The following is a 21,858-nucleotide window of genomic DNA, read 5'->3' as shown; positions in this document are numbered from 1 at the left end:
TTTTACACATTTGTAATCAATTGTATTCTACACATTTTGAGGAAGTAATTATTGTTAAAGATAGTAATATGATGAATTAGTTTCTTAACGTTGATCGCTATATTTCATTTGCCACTGTGTACATATGATTTGAAGAATGTGTTAACAGTTACATGTTCAACACTCCACGTCGCCTGATAGCGATAACATTCAGTGGTCCTATTGAGCAATTGTATATGAAATAATCAGTTCAAAAACGTTCATGTTATCCAATTTGTTCAATTTAATATAAAAATAATGATCTATATACTTGTTTATTATTTTTAAATGCTACATCTGTGTCCAAAATTTGAAGTAAGAGCTTTAACGAAAATAAAAAACTTTAGCAAATCAAGATCGTCCTCTGGATTTGCGTTCAGAAATAAAGTTGGCGATTGATTTATACAGGGTGATAGGTTATAAATATAAAAACTTTAAAGAGTGAAATCTTTTACACTTATTCCGTATCATTTTTATACAGTGATAATTATTAAATAAGTTACATTTATTTATTTTTTCTTTAGGAATGCGACAAAGTCTGCCGGCAGAGATAAAAAACAGTAATTTGAATTAGTAATAATTCGAATTTTGAAAACATTTTTTTATTACTGTATTATCATTATATTATTTATTATTTATAAATCCATAGATTTTGGATAGGGCGTACCAATTGACATCAAATGCGTTCCATTTTAAACAAGCTGGGTAAATAAAGTACACGATATTTGAGTATCGATTTGTGTATCACGAACGCAATATAAGAAACCTCATGCACCGTGTACTTGTTGATGAGTCTCCAAGCTGGCGTGCCTCGTGGCTGTTGGGTCTACAGTGTAGCAGCGGTAGTCCAGTGGTAGAGGACTAACTTGCGATCGTCGCGGGTTCTATTCCCGAAAGATATTAAAATGGATATAAGAAGATTGAGCAAATAAAAAAGGAACGTGGTTATTAAGTCAAAATCGCAGGACGATCGCGGGACGCATCGACGTAAACCTTTAAACAAGATGTCACTAACAATAAACTGCATAAGAAATTAAATTTCTGGAACAATAAAGCGGCGCCTCTGTCGACTAGTTGGAGAAAATTAAAAATAAATAATTGTTAGAAATAAATACGTTTTCATTTATCCCTATGAAAAAAAGATATATCCTCTATACAGGGGTAAGCAACACGCGGCCCGTTAAATTTCCTTGTGCGGATAATCTCTCATGAATATATTGTTAAAAAATTAATAATAATACAATTGTAGTATATACTAAACCGAAACAATTAATCAAAAATGTCCATCGATCAAGACAGCGTGATGCACGATTAGAAAGCCGAGTACGTTCATCAGGCTGGTGGCATTATAATTAGCTTGTATTGAAAAAAAAACAGCGCCAAATTCCTCATTATAAATTTCAAGTAATTTTTTTTTCTGTTCCTTTTTGTTTTACATTTAAATTTTAACGTGATATCTATACTTTTCAACATTTTTTTTTAATTATAAATGAAATATTGTAAACTATTGATATATTTTCATTTATGTGCGTTCCGCAAAAAAAAAAATTGAAATTGGTTGATTAAAAAAAATTAAAAACGTTGATTTAAAAGGTTGCTCACCCCTGCTTTAATACCATTTTGTTTCAAAGCCTCTTTTTCTAGTTTTTTGCAATAATTCAAAATAGTTTTATTATATGAGATCATAATTATTTATGTCAGTTTAAAATTAAACATCATAAAACCTATGTGCCATTATAATGTAAAATAAACGCTTCCTTCTGTTATATGATATTTTGTTTTACTTAAATCGTTCAAAAGTTTGATAGTGAATACGTTCGAAGTTAGTTTCGAGGCATTTGTACAAAACGAAATTTGTGTCAGATTTTAGAAAAGTACTAAAAGCGACAAACGAAGCCTCAATGACAGACACCTTCATGTTCTCCAATACTAGATTATCAACAATCGATAAAATGAATGCCTTATCGTCCAACTCGAAGTATCAAATGAAGTTGTCACCGCCACCGGAGTTCCTCACCACAGTTTCGAGGTGATGTTGAGGCGTGGCGATTTAAGATATCTAATTCATACTATGAACTAGAGAATAACTTAGACCTTTTCCTATAAGATAAAGTTCCGAAAGAATATGCCCGATTTAAATTTACGCGATTTGGATGCAAATGTTAGCAAAACGAAGGTGGTTAAAAATTGCCAACGCAACAAAAATATCGGCACACATTTCGATCCCTGGACAGGTCAACATCGGAATTTCTTTTCGCATGCCCGTGGGTAGTTGTTATTTTTGGCAGCATTTAAAAGCACCCTGTATAATATGTCAGTCAGAAATATCTTTTATTAATAATAGTAATAGTAGTTTTTGGAATATTAGTGGAATTCAGCAGCTATTAACTTCTGACAGTAAAGTACCACCATAATTAAACGGTTTTATTTAGTTCGACCCGTACGGAATTTATTTGGGGTCAAAATTAGAAATTGAAATTTAAGCACCTTCCCGCTGTCAGATTGATCCGAAATTTGGTACACACATTTAATTTAGATGACAATACAATATAATAAAATCAATAACATTATAAATCTAAAATGGCCGCCAATACAAAATGGCGGATTACATATTTTTCCTTAACCCCCTCAATATGGGTATCAAATGAAAGGGCTACACTAGTAAAACAAGATGATTATGTCAAAATTTAAAATTCAAGATGGACGCCGTTCCAATATGGCGGACTAGGTACATATTTTTCCACAACGTCCACAATATGGGTATCAAAAAACCGTTTAACTTAAAAGTTTTTTAAATGTATTTATTTTTCTAAGTCATTTCACTTTCAGCTAATTTTGATAAAAGAATTTTATCGCATTGCTTTATATTTTTGCATAGGGTGTACCATACATAAATAGACATCAAATGAGCCATACATTCACCTCGAAAAAGCTTTTACATCTATAACCAATCACCCTGTATATCTATGTTCTATAAATCTATAACATAAGTTGCCCTACGATAAAGTTGAGTACAATACGAATGTCGTTGAACTCGAGAAGGCTGTGACGGATTCAAATATTTTTCTCATATTCCTTGTCCAAATAAACACATAGCGTTTGTAAATATTTGACAACACGTAATCGGGTTTAAACGAACAATGTACTATTTCACGTAAACAAGATATAGTTCCATCTTTAAATCAAAGAAAAAGCCTCAATAGTGAATTTTAAAGAGCGCCCTGATATTATTTGGTAACAAAAAATTTTTTATTGGTAATCATTAGTATAGTCTTAGTGAATGTATAAAACTTCGTAGAGAAGAGCAATTTCGAAGAATCTCACTCGTAAATTTGAATAACAGCGTAAACATCCGAAAGCTCCGGCGGTTCCATCGACAACTCTCATTTTGCATGCGTCGTTATTCATATTCAATTAGTTTCACAATATATTCCTGTACCCCTAACAATTGCTTGTTAACAAATAGGTGTTTACAAAATTTACTCACAATACAATAATCATTTTTTTAACGTAATATTAATTTATCAATGCTGTATTTTGTAAAACTTGACATGTATATTAAAAATAAATCGTTACAACTATGAATTATACATCATCGCAATATGAAGTGAATGATAATGAAAAGGAAATGATAAGCGCATCTAAAAGAGAAAGATAAAAAACTCGTACGTTTTTCCTTCTTGTGATGCAAATCGAAAATCTCGATCCCTTGACAAGATCGCAGCTTAAGCCTTCAACTTTTCATATCTAAGAAATACGTCGCACCTTATGTCTTCAACTTTCTTTATCTAAGAAATAGAGCGCGCCTTATGTCTTCAACATTCCTTATCTATGAAATAGATTGCACCTTACGTCTTCAACTTTACTTATCTAAGAAATAGATCGCACCTTATGACTTATACTTTCCTTATCTAAGAAATAGATCGCACCTTATGTCTTCAACTTTCCTTATCTAAGAAATAGATTGCACCTTATGTCTTCAACTTTCTTTATCTAAGAAATAGAGCGCGCCTTATGTCTTCAACATTCCTTATCTATGAAATAGATTGCACCTTACGTCTTCAACTTTACTTATCTAAGAAATAGATCGCACCTTATGACTTATACTTTCCTTATCTAAAAAATAGATCGCACCTTATGTCTTCAACTTTCCTTATCTAAGAAATAGATTGCACCTTATGTCTTCAACTTTCCTTATCTAAGAAATAGATTGCACCTTATGCCTTCAACTTTCCTTATCTAAGAAATAGATCGTGCCTTATGCCTTCTACTTTCCTTATCTAAGAAATAGATCGCACCTTACGTCTTCAACTTTCCTTATCTAAAAAATAGATCGCACCTTATGTCTTCAACTTTCCTCATCTAAGAAATAGATCGCGCCTTATGCCTTCAACTTTCCTTATCTAAGAAATAAATCGCACCTTATGCCTTCTACTTACCTTATTTAAGAAATAGATTGCACCTTATGCCTTCAACATTCCTTATCTAAGAATTAGATCGCGCCTTATGCCTTCAACTTTCCTTATCTAAGAAATAAATCGCGCCTTATGCCTTCGACTTTCCTTATCTAAAAAATAGATCGCGCCTTATACCTTCTATTTGAACAGTAATTATTTAAAGTTTGGTGATATATCTACAAATGTTACCGTCATCTCCTGGTTTATTTAATTATGAATATTTTTTTTACAATCAAACTGATATTTGTTTACATATCTCTGTAGAGTAATTGCGTAGTGTGAACTTCGATTAAGTATTTAGTTATTCTTTTTCTTTTCCTCGTATGACGTCGGCCATGTTCGCGAAATGACGTTTGCATGTAATCGCATATGATGATTCATTGAACGAAGATCGACCTGACACGGGGTGGGGTTTTACGTTTGTGACTCACGTGACGTCACTATCCTTAAGTACCTAGGTACAAAGTACAACTTTAGATTATATATATCCTGTGTTTTTAAGTGAATAGTTTCACTCTTCATATAAATTTGAAATGTAAGTGTCTTTTATATTTCTCGAATCAGTGACACGATATGGAGCGTAAAATATAAATAATTGTTGTGCAGTGGCGTAGCTAGGGGGTGGCGAGCGGGGCGACCGCACCAGGCACCACAAGCAGGGGGGGCACCAAAGTTGAAAATATTTTTTTGTTTTTTTTTTTTTTTGAATGATGAATAATAAAATGTTAAAAGAAAAACGAAAACCATAATTTAAAGTAAATAATATAAAAAGAATATCGAATTTTACTATTTTCCTGCTAAAAAGGTTGTTGAATAATATGAACATTAAAAAAAAGTAAATGGTTACAAATTATAATTTACACAGTGTTTAAGCCTTTCGCAAAACACATATCTGTGTTCATGAAATGTACAGGAAGATATATATGTGTTCAACATTTAAGAACATCCCTTAATGTATAATCCACAAAGATAGGTTCATAAAGGGTTCAAAAAATTCTGGAAACACATTTTTGTTTTATATAAAAAGGATGAGGATCATGTCCCTTTAAGAAAAAAAAATATTTTTATTTCTTTAATATTTTAAAGAAAACAACAAAATTGAGCTTCGGATTTTTTACTATTTTATGGACAAAAAATTGTACCAAAATGTGAAAAGGTTAATATTTTGATTTTTTTCAATTACATCATTTTTTTCACCAAGCCCCAATCTGCCCCAGGCCCCAAATACCATAGCTACGCCACTGTTGTTGTGTAGTCAGTATAGTTCTCTTTCAACCGCACTATCATAAGCAAGTGAAAGAGACAGATGATGGATGATACAGGATCTCTTTAGACGTAAATAAATCTAAATTTGTTTTTGTATTATCTACTGTTTTAATTTTCTTGTTCAGAGATTCCTTCATGGAATATATATTTAGTTTTACAACCTCTAATATGTTTACTAAATTTTTTCCAAACGACTTGAATCAAAAGGAAGGAATTTAATGCAGAGTAGCTCAACATACACCAAAAATTGGAATCCTTGTGATATTTTTTCACGGTTTAGTTTAGTGTTTCAAAAATAATTGTTGAACTATATTCGTCTAATTACTTTTCATTAAAATGTGTGCTGTATTGTAATCACTAATGTTCCTTTTTTTCTTTTTTAGACGTAAAAACATAACTATATGTAATCTGTACCTTGTCAGATGTAGACTGCCATCTTGGAATGTAGACGTATATTTACTTAATGACAATTATTTTTACTTTTTCTAGTATTAACTTTGATCGGCGAATACAATATATAGTACATATATAGCATCGAAACGTTCTGTTTTTATAGTATTATTTATGAGAAATTATTCTTGGATTAGCTTACCACGTTGCTGTCTTGTCTTGTCTCTACGGGCTGGTTTCTGCAACCAAGCGGCACTGCACCCATTTTGCGTCAGAGTTACCTATAATCAAGTCAACCCAACTCCTCGGGAATCCCCGTAAATCGTAGTAGTACGTGGGCAGCAGTGACGTCCTCTTCCGAGCATGCAATGCTCAAAGGACTGTTGCAAATAAATGTTTGTTAGACCATGACGTGTTAAAATCCTTGCCACACACGTGGCTCTTGTCTACTCGGTGACCAACTCTTGCTTGATATTCTGGACAAAGTCAAAAGATAACATGTCAGCTATTCAAGTTACTGGTAAAACCATAATGTGGCTCTCAAATACCTCTCTAAAATCATCGTTATTAAACCATAGACCTCCCTCAAAGATCTCCACAAAGACCGGTGTTGTGCTACTCGCACCCAGGGACTTTCTGTGACCTTGGCCTATATCTTCGGTCTACCTAGTGAGGTGCTCATGATCGAAACTCGATATAAAATGACCAAGGTGACCTTGAGAGAAGAATACTAGAAAGAGATGTAATTTATCTCATCTTATAATATATGTATGACTGTAAATATGTCCTATGGCTGTTGGTAGGGTAGAAAGAAATTGCGACCATCAACAACACATGATTACGAAATAGACTTATAATTGTCTATTCGGATGATAGTTAAATATTGGATCGAAACGAGAAAATAGTTCGTCGGTTGAAGCTTATTTATGTGCATATTGCCGATGGCCCTCTGGACCCGTCCCGTCTTGCGGACCGTGCGAGGTTATAAATACGACTGATTTATTTACAATGATCAGTCGCTCTTGTGTCTTTGAATATGTAACATCTCCTTGCAACGAATATCGTATTCGTTGTATTGATGTTATATTTTGTGAATCTAGTGTTATAGAAATAGGTGCCATATGCGGTGTCAAATCGAAATGTAAATATATCGTTGTAATTACTTTACTTTTTTTATTTATTTATATCTAGATGTGTATCGTTTATGTAGGTACTTCGTTGGATGAAATGATGCGAGTTGATGTTTTCAGGGAATTCGTTACCTTTGATGTCACTGTACGCAATAAGTTACAGGCTGATCCAGTTATCAGAGGAGGATCTTCGTATCCAAGTTTTGCATTTTGTTGCGTTTCAACCTATACACATAACGACAACTCTAAAGATATCTATGAGTTGATATACCATAATCGCTGTCGCTATTATGATACGTAGAGAACGCTGTTGTCTATCCTCTGGAAACCTGTTTGTAAGCAGTGGCAATAATTAACACAAATAAAGCATGAATTATATACAAGACTGTACCTTTAGAATTGAATCCGAAGTCTCAGTCCTCTACAGCTGGGATAACTTTGTTCGATTTAGAATTACGGTTATATAAATCATGTAAATCTCCGAGGAATTCGATTTCAAGTGTCTTTAAAGCACCGGATTTCGGAATGATATTTGAAAATTTATTTCTCGACGACATACAAGGGATAGTTTATAAATCCTTTGAAATATTTTATGAAAAAATATCTTATATAATATTGAGTAATTTGGCGGTGGCGGTTAGGTGATTCGCATTGTTTGCCGCATACGCATTTATCAGCGGGCTGGCGGGCGGTGCATTTCATTGCACGACTACCACTGCATGCGCGGAAGTGGCTAAATATTGGTCCTTTTCTTACTTAGGATGGACTTCCGCGAGGTAACGCCTGATTCCATTAAATATGAAAAAATATCGTTGTGATTTCGTATCGGTTCAAAAGATATATTAATTGTTTGGAATGAGATCTGTTTGTATTAGTTCGATTTTTAATTTTTGATCTTTCCGTATAACGTATGGAAGTGTCCATTTTATTTGGTAAACTTGCACAAGAATCGACAACAATTTGAAGGACACATCTTTTACATTGACTAATAGAAATAAACTATATGGTGTATTTCGTATTCGCGACGGTGTTACAAGCTATTAGCTGGCTGGCACCAGCACGATTTACGAATTTAATCAAAAACCTCTTGACATCCTCGCGGATGAAATTTCGTAAAATTCTTAACTAATCACTACATACCAAAAGTGATATTACTACCGAATTTCAATTCACAAAGCCTTATATAGTTCCACCAATATTGTGATGAAGCTACTCATCAGATAATAGAGAGTGAAAGCAGAGAGTGAGAAAGAGTAAAAGCCTTAAAGGAGTGTAATGTATAGCTCATTTGCTGTAAATGTATGTATACATCCTATCCAAAAATCAATGGTAATGATAATTCCGTAAGAAACTGCGTTTTTAAAATTCCGATTACTAATTACATTTAATAATTGTTTACTATTTGTCGTTGTAGACTGTACTGTAGCTAGAACTGACCTATCGCATTCCGTGATTAATATAAGATATTTAAAAGTGATCACTGTACCGAATGATTGGAAATGATGTAAAACATCACACATATCTGTTAGCCATCCTGCATATAGATGCATATATTTGTTTATGCTAACTAATTTAAATATAGGAATAAATAACCATAATACATATTGCGCATTGAATTTACATGAAAAGAAATTTAAAAACGAAACAAGTAGGTGCCCTTTGCATAGAGATTATCCTTCGTATAATTTGGTTAGAGTTCTATTTTATATTTGCGTAAATAAATACAATATTTGAATTGTTTATTGCATAGATGAGATTTCGATCTACCCACATTCATTGAGTACAATACCCGGCGATGAATATTGCACATCGACCTTCAGGCACGTCTGATAAAACATCACATAGGTAGTTTTTTTTTTATGACCCCCGCTATTGGGGGCCTCTCGTACCCCTATTTGTGGTGGGATAGGGACTTTATTAGCATTTAATTTATTCACATTATCTTTTATTTTCTCTCTCTTCTTTCATTCTTCACATTCTCTTTCGGTCCGTTTTCTATCTTTCATGCTACATTTCTACTTTCTTACCCTTTTGCTCTGTTCGTCTATCATTCTTCCCTTCTTCTTTTTACATTTTTCGATTTGTATTTTTATTTTACATTGTTACTTATTCTATAATTATTTTCTATCACAGTTTTGTTTCTATTTACATTTTTAATCAATTTATTTTTTTATTATTTTTTCACATAGGTAGTGTGGACAGAGATAATGCTCTACGAAGTCGAAATTAGCCGATTGTCTCTTTTCAAACGTCGATGTGTAATATTTATCGCCGGGTACTACTGTATTTTCATTCACAACTCTTGATATTAATTTAGACGAATACGTCACGTGAACGAAAGATTATGTCGAGGTCAAGTTTTACGGTTTAATTTTATAGCTTCCTCTGATCAGTGAATTGATATGCCGCTAGTGAAGTCCACAGATCGGTTGATGATAACTGCGGACATGGTTCTGGGCGGCTTCGATCCGCATTTTGATTTTGGCAAACTCGCTGTGCGGTGGTACACTTGTGATCGTGTTTTTTTAGATTTATCAAACCTTCATCATCTTGGTTGTTGAAATAACACTTCGGTTTAGAGTGCGGTGATCTTAATTCATATGAAAGTGTTTGATTTGCAAGTTGAGGCTAGCATATTGATTATTACCTTACTTTATGAAGACTACAATAGTTTTAATTAAAGAAGTAAGAGTGCAAAAGAGAACGGGAAAAGAATTTTTAGTATCTTCGTACTTTTTATATCAGTAAGTCAGTTCGTCTCTTACTTCTCTTTTAATTCTTATAACTACTGTTACTTCTTCAGTTCACCATGGTTTCATATATATATCAATCAATAATTATAACTACCGATACCGCTGTACCGCGCCTTAGGAAAAGAGGAGCCGATATTGTTTTCCCCCCGTCTCAATAAGTGCATACCTAAAAGGCGATACATCGATTTCGAAAGCACTTAATTTCCCGGGGGAAAATCTATTTGTATATCACCTATGGGTAAAGCATTTGACTTCTGTTTCGGCTGATGTTAAGTGATGAAGAGATCTTTGATGCTAGATGCTCGCCTAGAAGATATTTATTCATTCTTGACTACCCACACATATTTAAATAAGACACTCTGCCTCTGGAGAGATTTTAAACATATATTAAAAAGGTATTGTTATTCTATCCAAGAATACTACACTGATGTTAATGTGTGGAATTGAATGTTGTCGATGCTCACTAGGGAAGCTATTTTTAAAGAGCAACTGTTGAATGACTCGCCGGCTTTCAGAAGAACAGCCTTCCAAACCGTTGGTAGCTTCCTGTAGGGACAACAATGCTGATTTTATATGTCAATTGACGATTTAAAAGTATTTGGAACAGGTTGTTTAAATAAAAAATATTTTTATTCTGAATTGAAGATTCCCGAGTTATAGTTGGCTAGGAAGAACGATGTCGGTGGGTAGTTCGAAATCTCAGCTGTTCGCATTTTAAAAATAGTATCAAAACACTTAGTAAGAGTTGCAGTTATTTCATATTTATGAAATTTCTAGTTTCAATTGTTGTATTTAAGCTATTTATATATTAAAGGTTACGAATAAATTCAATTAACAATAGATAGAATAAATATAACAAATCATCATTTTAACAACAACAATGTAACAATTATCGGTATCATTTTTTATCACTAGAATCTATATTTCACAGACATTAGCGTCCGTGTCTTTGTTTTTACAATTACGTTTTACATTGATGTGTTATTTGTTTTTAACGACGCCCTAACAATGTCCGGTTTTTAAAATAACAGTTCGTGCGACTACTTCCTAATTACTACTCTATATTGCAATCCTCAGGTTGTACGCCAGTATCTGTGCGGTGGTGTGCGATGGTCTATCGCGTCTTGAGTCTCATCCGTACAATACACGCACATGTGTGACTTGATATTGCTATCGCCGCAAAGGACACTGTTATACAGGCTAATGGTGTCTATTTTGCAACGAACAATGATGACCGCTTCGCTCTATGGGTTTCGTGGATGGAGAGCGTTCAACTTGCCGCTGTAGCTTGGGTGTGAGTTAGGTACAGGGTGTTTTTCTATTTCGATATATGTTTACTCAGGAAGTGCAGCACTACAATTATCAGTATCAGTGCTTGTCTGTGATTTTATACAGTAAGGGAGTATGTTATTATTAGTGACCGCGATTATATACGCTCCGGTGAGCGTTACAAAAAAAAATTAAGCATATATTTTATATATACGCCAGGGGTTAAAATAATCGTAAAAAAAAAGAAAATTTAATTGTAACATCTATAAAAGATAGGTATAGAAATGTAGTTTTATATGGACATAAAATCGAATCGATACGACTTCTAAATTCGTTATGTTCTCTATATGATAATTTGTATTACAGTCGTTCGGTTTAACGACAAACAATTCGTGTATAGACGTGATTTCGATCTATCGTAAAAGTCGCAACCAAGATGGCCGCCGAGAATTAATGCTTGCCGCGCTCTTTTATATTCAATTGGATTACGACACCGGTAAACGAAATCTAACGTCGTATGTCGGGGTTGGGAGCGAAAATACTGAATTAATAGTAGAGGTTAAATAGGATTGTGGTAAAGAATAAAAATTAAAATATATAGTACTCAGAGATATGTTTAGGTTACAGGTGGCGCAAAAGTAAGCGCCTTAATTTTTAGAAAATAGCGCCAAATGCTTGGACATTTATGATGTAGATATACATATGCTGGGCAACCATTACTTCAAACCTTTAACAATAAACTTAACTCCTGTAAAATTTTACATAGGTCGTATAAAAATAAGCTTTACACCTGTAAAACCGACTTAGCGTATATTATAATTGACTTAGAATTGGTAACATATGCTTTTAAAAATGTATTTAGTTACTATAAAGAAAGTTTAGCTGTAGACCTGTATAGGCACTTAGAGCCTGTAAATACCGAAAGCTTCTGTAAAAGTTCAATAGTTTGTTCGTATTTCAGATTGTTTTTCTGTCTACCCTCTCTATGGTAACAGAATTTACGTCGCACAAATTGACTTTAAATTTATTCTGCAAATAAAGTGGTTAATTAACATGAAACACCGTTTGATATTTATTTTGAATTCGCTAGTCAGACATTTATTAGATGTAATATTGTTTATGATAATATTTACTATCCAAATATAATTAAAATTGCTTTAAATGAATTTTGTTGGCTAATGAACTAATTTAAATCGACTCTCCAAAATAGCAAATATTGACTTCAAAGTCACGATAAAGTTTATGCAGAATTTTAATAGTGTAATATTCCATAGCTCCAAAATAGTTCTGGTTAAAAATAACACAATGACTGAAAAGGAAAGTGACCAGTGTGTGTTGTTAGTGTCGAAAAATAAAAGTGGTTGTTTACGAAGGTCCAAAGGCACAAGGTCACCCTGAGAGCAATGCTCGGAGTTATGCCGCGATGTCTAATCAAATATGAGGAGATCCACAGGAGGAACCAAGGTCACGGACGGACCGTCTGAAGCTGTAGCAGGAGTGATGATCACGCGCTGGTTGACGCGCGAGCATGTCCCGCACCAGGTGGTCAATGCTGGCAGCGCCAGACAAGTCATGGTGGCGATCTTTTGAAGTCTATCTATTGAAATGTTGATGAAAATGTTGCATGTTAAAATAGTAAATAGTGAAACATATTATAGCAGTAATGTGACTGTACTGTATAATAATGTCTTTTGCTTGTCGACAGGCATGAAAATGACTATGTCCACTACAGCGACGATGAGCGCGCGGGTGCACCGGAAAGTCGTACATAAGCGCGCGCACCCGGGCAAGGCGGGGCTGCCCGGTAAGATGGCCCACGCCGGCAAGTTCGCGCACCTCGGCAAACTCGGCAAACTCACGCACTACACGCACACGCACTCGCTGCGCCCGCCGGAGCCGTGCGAGAACAGTAACGACAGCGGCCTCGGTCCGGACCCGGTCAACAGGTGAGACCAGCTTACGGTCTTTGTGCTCGTCTCGGGCTTAACACGCTCACCGTTATGTTGCATCCGCTACTGGTATCTGTTCGTTTACCCATTTGATTTGTAACCTCATGCACTGAACGCGTGCGAGTCGTATTCAATACACGCGACTAACGAAATACTTCAAAATCAATGTGTGTACCAAATTAACAAATACCGATCATAAACGATATAACATTGACGTAAGGAAATGGTATAAAGGAAACATTTATTTGCAGTAATGCATGAAAAATTTCTGTACATTTTTTGAACGAAGAAAAGTGTTTTGATTACATTTCATGCTTACGCTACTATTGACCTCACCAAAATTTTATTGCAAGGTATCCCTTATTTTACGCCCAGTTCTTCGTACCATTTTTTTACAATTACATTAGAAAATCACACATCAAAATCATTTCAAAATTCAAAGCATAACGAATATATTTAGCTGTCTTATTTTCTTTTCCGATACAGTATGTTATATACCTGTGAAAGAGTCGTTTAAAGAAGAAATAATAATTGACATTAAGGAATATCTTCTCACTTATGTAAAAGAAAGTAAAATGCCAGAAATGCCTAAATTGCTAGTAATGAAAGTAAAGTCGAGCTCCCCCTAATTGCATCCCTATTTTAATACCATGGTTTGGAAGGTTCTAAACGCACCCTGAACAAGAAAAAGATCCTAAAATAAACTCACTTGTACAGTACTTTAAGGCATACAAATGCATTTTCTTACGTCGATATATTCATTGGAAAATCGTTTTTCTAATTCACTAATAGACATGCATTTTTAGATCACCTTTCGAAGTAAATTAATATTTGTACTTGAACTCCTAAATCATCACCATGTAAAACGATAGACCTCCACAAGACACAGACCTCCGAGAACGGGAACCTTTCGGCACCAATGGCTGCCATTTTGGACCAGCTATTATTAGAGCAATGTCCTTGACCTTGAAGTGACCAGTAAAAGATACTGATCATTCTGATTTCACCTTGCAGGAAAGCTCCAAACATACCCCTTTACATTACTAAGTGAAATTGTAAATTTATATATAAGGCATTTTGCATAGTTTTATTATCGAAACAGTCGCGAGTCGTTTTGCTTTTGGATCGGCGCAAGCGCACGTTCTATTGCTGCTTATCTAAGTAAAACTATCTGTTCAACGAATTCTTCGGTGTATTTATCGTTTGCATCAAGATTGTGTGATAGCATGCGATAACATGGCGCCTAACTACTCTACTTGAAGTGACTACGTCATTAGTATTACATCTCTTTATTCATCAAATCAATGAATAATTTCATAATGATTTTTGATATTTTAGTTTTTTTTTTTTCACCAAATTATCTTTGTGGATATTTTAATTTTTTTAGTAATGTTATTTTTTAATCTGTATCACATCAGTGAAGAATATCTTTAAAGGCTTCTCATAATGACTATTATATCTTAAAACTTGCGGCCTCTTGCAAACTTTGTAATGTCAGAAGTTACAGGCCTACGAAGTCTAATAGAAAAAAAAAAACATACAAGTGACTAGCTGTCCTACGCATGGTTATTGAAGGGTAAACTCAACCTTCTTGCTAGTGGAATTTAGTAAAATTTTCGTAAAGGAATATTCTTATCATAATTGCAAATTTCTAAGCCTTTGGTTTTTAGAGTCTTCCTCTAGTTTGACTTTAGCTACGTATTCGACAATTCATAGTTATTTATTTAGATTTAGACAAATAACTATATTCATTTGTAACTTGAATAACCACTGAATTAGTACGCATATCTCGTCGTTTTTATTCGAATGACCTTCTGCTAAATCCATTCAATTTATAACTTTATTACAAAGGAATAAGAGCGTCGCTGTACAGTTGCCAATGTTTCCTTGTTGTTTTTATGGTTATTATTAAGGCCGCTTGCAAACGCATGGCTTAGCTTGTACATGTATTGCATAAGCGATTGTCGAACAACGACCTCTTGGCAAGTACATATATCTATATATATGGGGCTGACTTCTGTTTCTGCCTCTAGAAGAGTATTAAGAATTAATTATCTACCCTAATCCTAATTATGACTTTTGAGGGACATTTATTCAATTTGGTTAAGTATAATATATTGAATATCTAATAGATTCAGGCATATTCAGGCTACTTCCGCTATGCAGCAGTAGTCGTGCAATGAAGTGCACCGCCCGCTGATAAATGCGCGTGCGGCAAACAATGCGAAACACACCGACCGAGAGAGTTACGGTTTAACATCTCCTGCGGATGCCCCGTGGAGGGGTGAAACACGTATAGCGTACGACTACTGCTGCATAGCGGAAATAGCTTTATATTAGCCTCTGTCTTAATATAAGATATTGATTTAAAAAAAACGAATGGTTAAAATATTATTCATGTTTCATTCACACCACAATAGAATTTAACGCAATCTCTTACACACATAAGTGATCGCGTTAAATGATTGTGATCACATTTATTGTAGTGAGAAGAATGTTTTAAGTGCTCAATATCAAACTAAATATTCTTCATCAATTATTTTTAATTTTTGACAAGTTTTTGTTTATATCTTTGTGATAATTTAAATACACTGGTGCGTATTGTAACATATTAATGTAAGATATTACGTAAAATCCAAAGGGCGCCTTTTTTAAAATTCAAATTATATCCAACGTGAGCGATGAGGACATATCATTTCCTTGTTATTTTCAAAACTGTTTATATTTAAATTGTAAGGTCTTTTATATTTCTGTGGCTTTATTAGTGATGCCAAAATCAGTTAAATAGATTCTTGTTGACCTCTGTCCATGCATGTATATTATACTTTCGTCGTTTCACTGCAAGGCATAGGAAACCCATAGAAATATCTATGGGAGGATGTACAATAATCACCATGCTTGGAAGGCGGGTTCAAGCAGCCCATCTTCTACGAACAATACTATGTAATTAATGCATAAAGTGTAAATTATATAGGATTGTATTCAAGAAATTGAACCCGCGATCTATGATCCCATGTCTCAGTACTCTATCTCTGGGTTACCTGCGCTCAAAAAGGCTACAATAACACCTGAATATGAGTAATATGAGAGGTTTCTACTTATTTACTGTTATTGTATTATAAAATTAAAAATAATTTTGAATCTTAACTTGATTAACATATACATTTTCGTATGTTAAATTTACTTTTGAGTTTACATCGGGTTATGTAATGCTTTATAACCAGTTAAAACCGGATTCGATCAGACTACCTTATAAGATCGACTCTAAGTAAATATCAAACACTTTGTCTAACGCTTTGTAAGTGTTAATTGTACACTAAAAACATACCTTACCGACAAAACTAAAACAAAGTTGTACAAGTATATCAACATTTCACTTTCGTTTCTATTTTCATACTAATAAGTGACAATTTTGGAAAACAAAATCATACATGTTTGTACTCGAATGAATGCGCTTGCGCCGCTTCCGTGCGAGAACGTCTTTACTGCATGCTGTTGATAATTGAATTGTTTATACAACATTGCGGCACGTGAATTGCTTTTGTCGTTTAAATGCTAACAATGAGAGACTAGCGCCGCAATGTATATCACATGTAATAAACACAATAAAATTGTTACGAACTGTTTATTTGATGGTAAAGGGTTTTCCTTTACGATTATCAGTGATCATGGTATAAAGATATTTATGATTCAGGAATTTTAGAATGGAATTTGGTGAAGTCATGCTTAATATTACTCGTCAGGGCGATATAAGTGGTGTGAAAAATGTAAACTTTAATAAATGCCTCCAGAATACCGAAACATTTCAAAAAAATTATATATATTTAAGTTGTTACCCTTGGTCACACCATACTTGGAGAATAAATTTGACGAACTCCTTCTTTTTTATTAGTTTCCCCAATACTTAAGTTCTTATTATATATTATACTTATGATTGAAGAATTGGTTAACTTCTAAAATGACTATTGTACAGTACTATACAAGACACTAAGGGTGACAGTTTAGTAGTTTTTTTTGTAATATTTTTCGATTAGAGGCTTCATTTTGACAACAATGTTATGTTATCAAATAATACATCTCAGGTAGATCAAAAGCAACAACTTCACGGAATAATTGACTTGAAACTTCGTTTTGAACTTTTTGTGTTATTTTATATATATATTACGCGACCCCGTTATACGCAGTTTCACTATAACGCGAATTGCAAATTTCGCGCTCAAATGCCTCGAATTACGTGAAAGAGTGCGTATAAATATAATGTAGTCATCAACTTCTCTATGGTGTCTTGACGTTACCCAAAAGGCAATAGATGTATTCTTCCGTAAAAAATAAGAGTATGTATTGCATAAAGTGTTCCTAGATTTAATGTGATTGATAAAAATGATACATATATATATATATATATATATATATATATATATGTATATATATATATATATAGTTTGATTTACTATATGTAAACGCTCACGTCAACGCTAGCGACGTGTGCACTGCGTAAGCGCACACGTGCTTCAACGTATTTTCGGCGCAAACCGCCTCGTCGCAAATAATCAATGAGCGTAATGCAATTTTCTTATCTCCGCCCGTCTGCAGTCTATTATGTACCTTAACCGTCACACTTTAGGTCGCTATTCGTGTGAAATGATTTATAATTTTTTTTATATGCACTTTGCACTCTCTTACGTTCGTTTTACGAGTATATACAAAACATGGTTTCGAGATATCGATGTTTATCGATACAGCGGTGGTTACATCACTAGTTCATTCACTTTTAAATCTTCAGCATGCGATGACGTAAATCAAATGGGTAAACATACAGATATATTTTCAATTAAATGATATAATTACATTATACGTATGTAGTTAAATTCATTCAAGTTTTAAGTTTAGTCTAGGCCCTCGGCTCTTCATGTTTAATATTTTTTAAACTGTAAATGGTAAACTGAATGTAGCTACAATCGAAACTTGCAAATATGCAAGATGAAAGATCGCTCGCCGAATTCAACTCGGGTTAGAGGAGTTACCAAACATCTTTTTGATGAAGGTATTTGATTTGTGTGTTGGTGATGACTTGTGGATCTGAGATGAGGTCGTTTATGATGGGTGTTATAGAAGGCTTGAGGTCACCTAGAGGGCAATAATGAAGAGGTCGCGGGAAATCGCTGGATGCGGGTAGCGTAAGACATCGTGGCGATCTTTAGGGAAGACATGTGCCTTGTAGTGGGCGCCAGCTGACACGACGATGATGATGATAAGATGATAAGGTCCAATATTCATGGGTTTATTTGCATTATGTTAATTTGGAAGCAAAATGTATACTAGATAGGATAGAGCTACTTTTTTATTTGGCAAGTGCTCCGAAACATCAGCTTGTGGTGTTGTATAGATTTTTTGACAGTGTCGGACGAAAGCAGTTGGAGGAATGACGCTTAGTAATCAGGTCGGTCAAAGTTGCGGGACAACACATGACTAATCATTCTGACGATCTATAGGGAGACCTATATGACCTGGCTGATATTAGTGAATGAAATCGGTAGGGAGCTGAAGATGACTCCAAGCTTCCGTCATCTGAATGCATCGACTTGATAAAATGGTCGATAGAAGTGTTTAGTGTACGTTGCCGCGTTTGCGCAGATGTAACGAACCGCCGGAGGAATGGGAGCACAGTGAGAGCAAACGCCGGCGCGAGGAGGAGCCGGTTAAGGTAGAGTGCGACGACGCTAACGACGCCTACCCGTTGCCCGCGCCCACCTGCGCGCGCGCACCGCCGCCCGCCCCCCTGTACGTTACATTTTCTTATTTATTCTCCCATACGGCGGGGTATTCTTGAACTATTCGTGGGCGTTGGTATTTATTATCCGGTAAAATAACAAAATCCACCGTAATTACAATATATCTTTTGACAGAACTAACACTGGCAACGAGTAATATGATAGTGCGGTATATATTTTGGTCAATTCTATTTTAAAAAAATATTAAATACCGGATAATATGTACCATATATTTTCATTTGCTTCAACAGCTGGTATCAAAATTGATTCTATTATCATTGTATAATTTAATGTATATAAACACTAAACCTGTTTTTGTGCGATGGGCATAAAAAGAACACAAACATATTTTCGTAATTGAAATATAAATTATTTTTATGGGATGAAGTGTAGAGTCTTTAGTAGAAAATAACTTAAAATCATACGCAATTGTCATTCGCGCAAATCAAAGACGAATAAAAAAATTGATTCCTTCAATTAAACTTCTTGTTAAAACAGACAAAACAAAAATGAGACTGCAACTATTTCATCAATATGTAGCTCATATGAAAAATTAAAAATTTCCGGTCAAACATATTTTTTTTCCTTAAAGCCTTAGCGATATATGTGGTCGGTCCGCTGCCATTTCAACTTGTCAATCTTGTTCTATGATGGCTACTTTATTTCTTCTTCGAATCTCCTAAAGAACAAGAAAGAAAAGAGAGTACTAAAATTATAAAATTGTATAAGAATGTATTCGAAAGACAAATAGGAGGTATATAACCAAAGACAAGAATTAAATTGTACTGTGATATAAAAGGATGTGATATTTTGGGAGTGATGGAGAAGTGAGAAAGGTGATGTATATAAGTTTAGAAAGCCAGAGGAATGTGAGATATTGTAAAGAAAAATATAAAAAAAGAAAGCCCCTCCGAAGATAGGGGTGAAAGAGACGCCCCTGATAATGGGACCAAATTAAAAAAAAAACTTCTAAAAAAATTCTGACAATATATTTCTGGGCCTCCAACTTTCTCATAAATAACGTTAATATTCATCTGTCTATATCTATGGTCACAATTCCTCTGTCTTCATCATCATGATTATAATTCTCCACCGGTTAGTGATCCAAATGACACGAACTATTTACTATCGATCTATCATGATTAATGTTGGGAAACACTGGTCTGAAGTATTTACAGCATGTTGCATAAACAAATGAATCCTGGTCAACATGTGACTCATTTTGAAAAGCTTTTACACGTATTTGTTAATCATCCTGTATTCTTAATTTCGTTTATAAAAAAATACATTATGAATTAAGGTTAAAAATAATGGCGGCTATATTTTTGTAATATTCACATGTCAATATTCGTGATTTCATCGCATGTATTTGGGGTGTTGGGCAAATTTAATTATGTTTGTTGTTTACACTTTCACGTACCGTGAGATACGTAATCTGTTATATAACTCCAATTCCGTAAACAAAAATGATTTACTGGATCAGTTATTTTGGTCCGTATATGTTACTAAGTAACAATTTATCACACCTCTCTTTTATACAGGATGATTGATCATAGGTGTAATGGCATTAAATTTGTATAAGGAGCAATCAAACCAAAAAAAAAATCAGAAATAAAAAATAACGTACTGCTAATATAGTAAGAAAAAGCTTTTTTTTTTTTAAATTAGATTAACTACGTATTAAAAATGAATTATTATTTACTACATGTCCGTATATACTTTGTACAGACAGAACTTGTAATGTTCCTGTCGAATTAAATCAAAAAATAATGTAATATAACAAAATAACTACAATATAAAGGTTGTCCGGGAAAAGAAATAAAAGCTATATAGGTTTTTACACATTATTCCCTTTATTTAACAAATAAAACTTAATATTATTCACCCGATTTTTCTAACAAAGGATGGGCTGGAATTTCATTCATGTTTAAAATGAGACTAGGCGCATGCATAAGTTTCAACCATATGCTGTTGACATACACCAAAGTCGAACTAAACGGTTTGACAGTTCGTTTTTAGTAAATGTCTCCAATATTTGGAACGACCTGCCCGGGTCTTTTTTTCCTGATGAGTTGAACTCTGGAGCCTTTAAGAGTAGAGTGAACAGGTTTCTTTTGGATGGGCGTGTACCGCCTTCGTCATCATCTACACTTTCCATCAGTTGAGATGGAAGATAAACGCTTATTCCATTACAACTATATAAAAAAATATACATTCGCATCATTAATCTAAAACTTAATGCGCTTGGTTGCATCGCTTAACGTTTATGTTTATTGGGCTTATTCGTTTTCACTTTTCTATTTAAGTGTACATTAAGAATTGTTTTGTCTGTTTTGTACTCATCGGCATTTTTTAACGGAAGTGCTTATGAATGATACTTGTATGTTCGTTCCTGTATACTTTTTATCAGTCGTGTGGTAAGTTACGATGTAAATTTATTTATTTTTATATATATTTATTATTTACCGTATTACATCGATTGTACAAAGAGTTCTCTCTCAAATAAGTTTTTTTTAAACTTGAACACAAATTCGTAACTTTATAAAGACCATCTTTTGCAGTAGTTAATAAAAAATCAAAATTTAAAAAAAAAACTATGTTTCCCTCTCTTTCTCTTATCAAACAGTGCCTTTCACGGTCGGAGAAGTGTTTATCTATTATTTAAAAATCTAAAAGTTCTAACAAATTCAACTCCCTATGGAATACATCACTTTTTAAAAAAAAATTCTGTGCTCTGTGCCCATTTTTCGATACCTGACAAAACTTTATAGTTACTAGTTTTATTGTCAATGTTACAAACTACTAACACTTGTTAACATTATAATTTTTTTTATAGGCGAAACATTTTAATTAAA

The 21,858-nt window shown here is 34.0% G+C and overlaps 1 protein-coding gene across 1 annotated transcript in view; it reads left to right on the top strand.

Annotated features, from left to right (window-relative positions):
* The window catches only part of NFAT (NFAT nuclear factor), a 121,287-nt gene that overhangs the window by 84,731 nt on the left and 14,698 nt on the right, over positions 1–21,858 (top strand). Inside the window, exons 2-3 of the mRNA XM_068764691.1 lie at positions 12,989–13,229; positions 18,867–19,013. Coding sequence (XP_068620792.1) covers positions 12,989–13,229; positions 18,867–19,013 — 388 coding nt within the window. The remainder of the gene's footprint in view (positions 1–12,988; positions 13,230–18,866; positions 19,014–21,858) is intronic.

This window comes from Battus philenor, unplaced genomic scaffold, assembly GCF_028537555.1.
Source record: "Battus philenor isolate CCGP_79_NKW_IND1 unplaced genomic scaffold, ilBatPhil1.0.hap1 SCAF_2, whole genome shotgun sequence".
Lineage (NCBI taxonomy): Eukaryota > Metazoa > Arthropoda > Insecta > Lepidoptera > Papilionidae > Battus > Battus philenor.
This window is presented reverse-complemented; position numbering and strand designations above follow the sequence as displayed.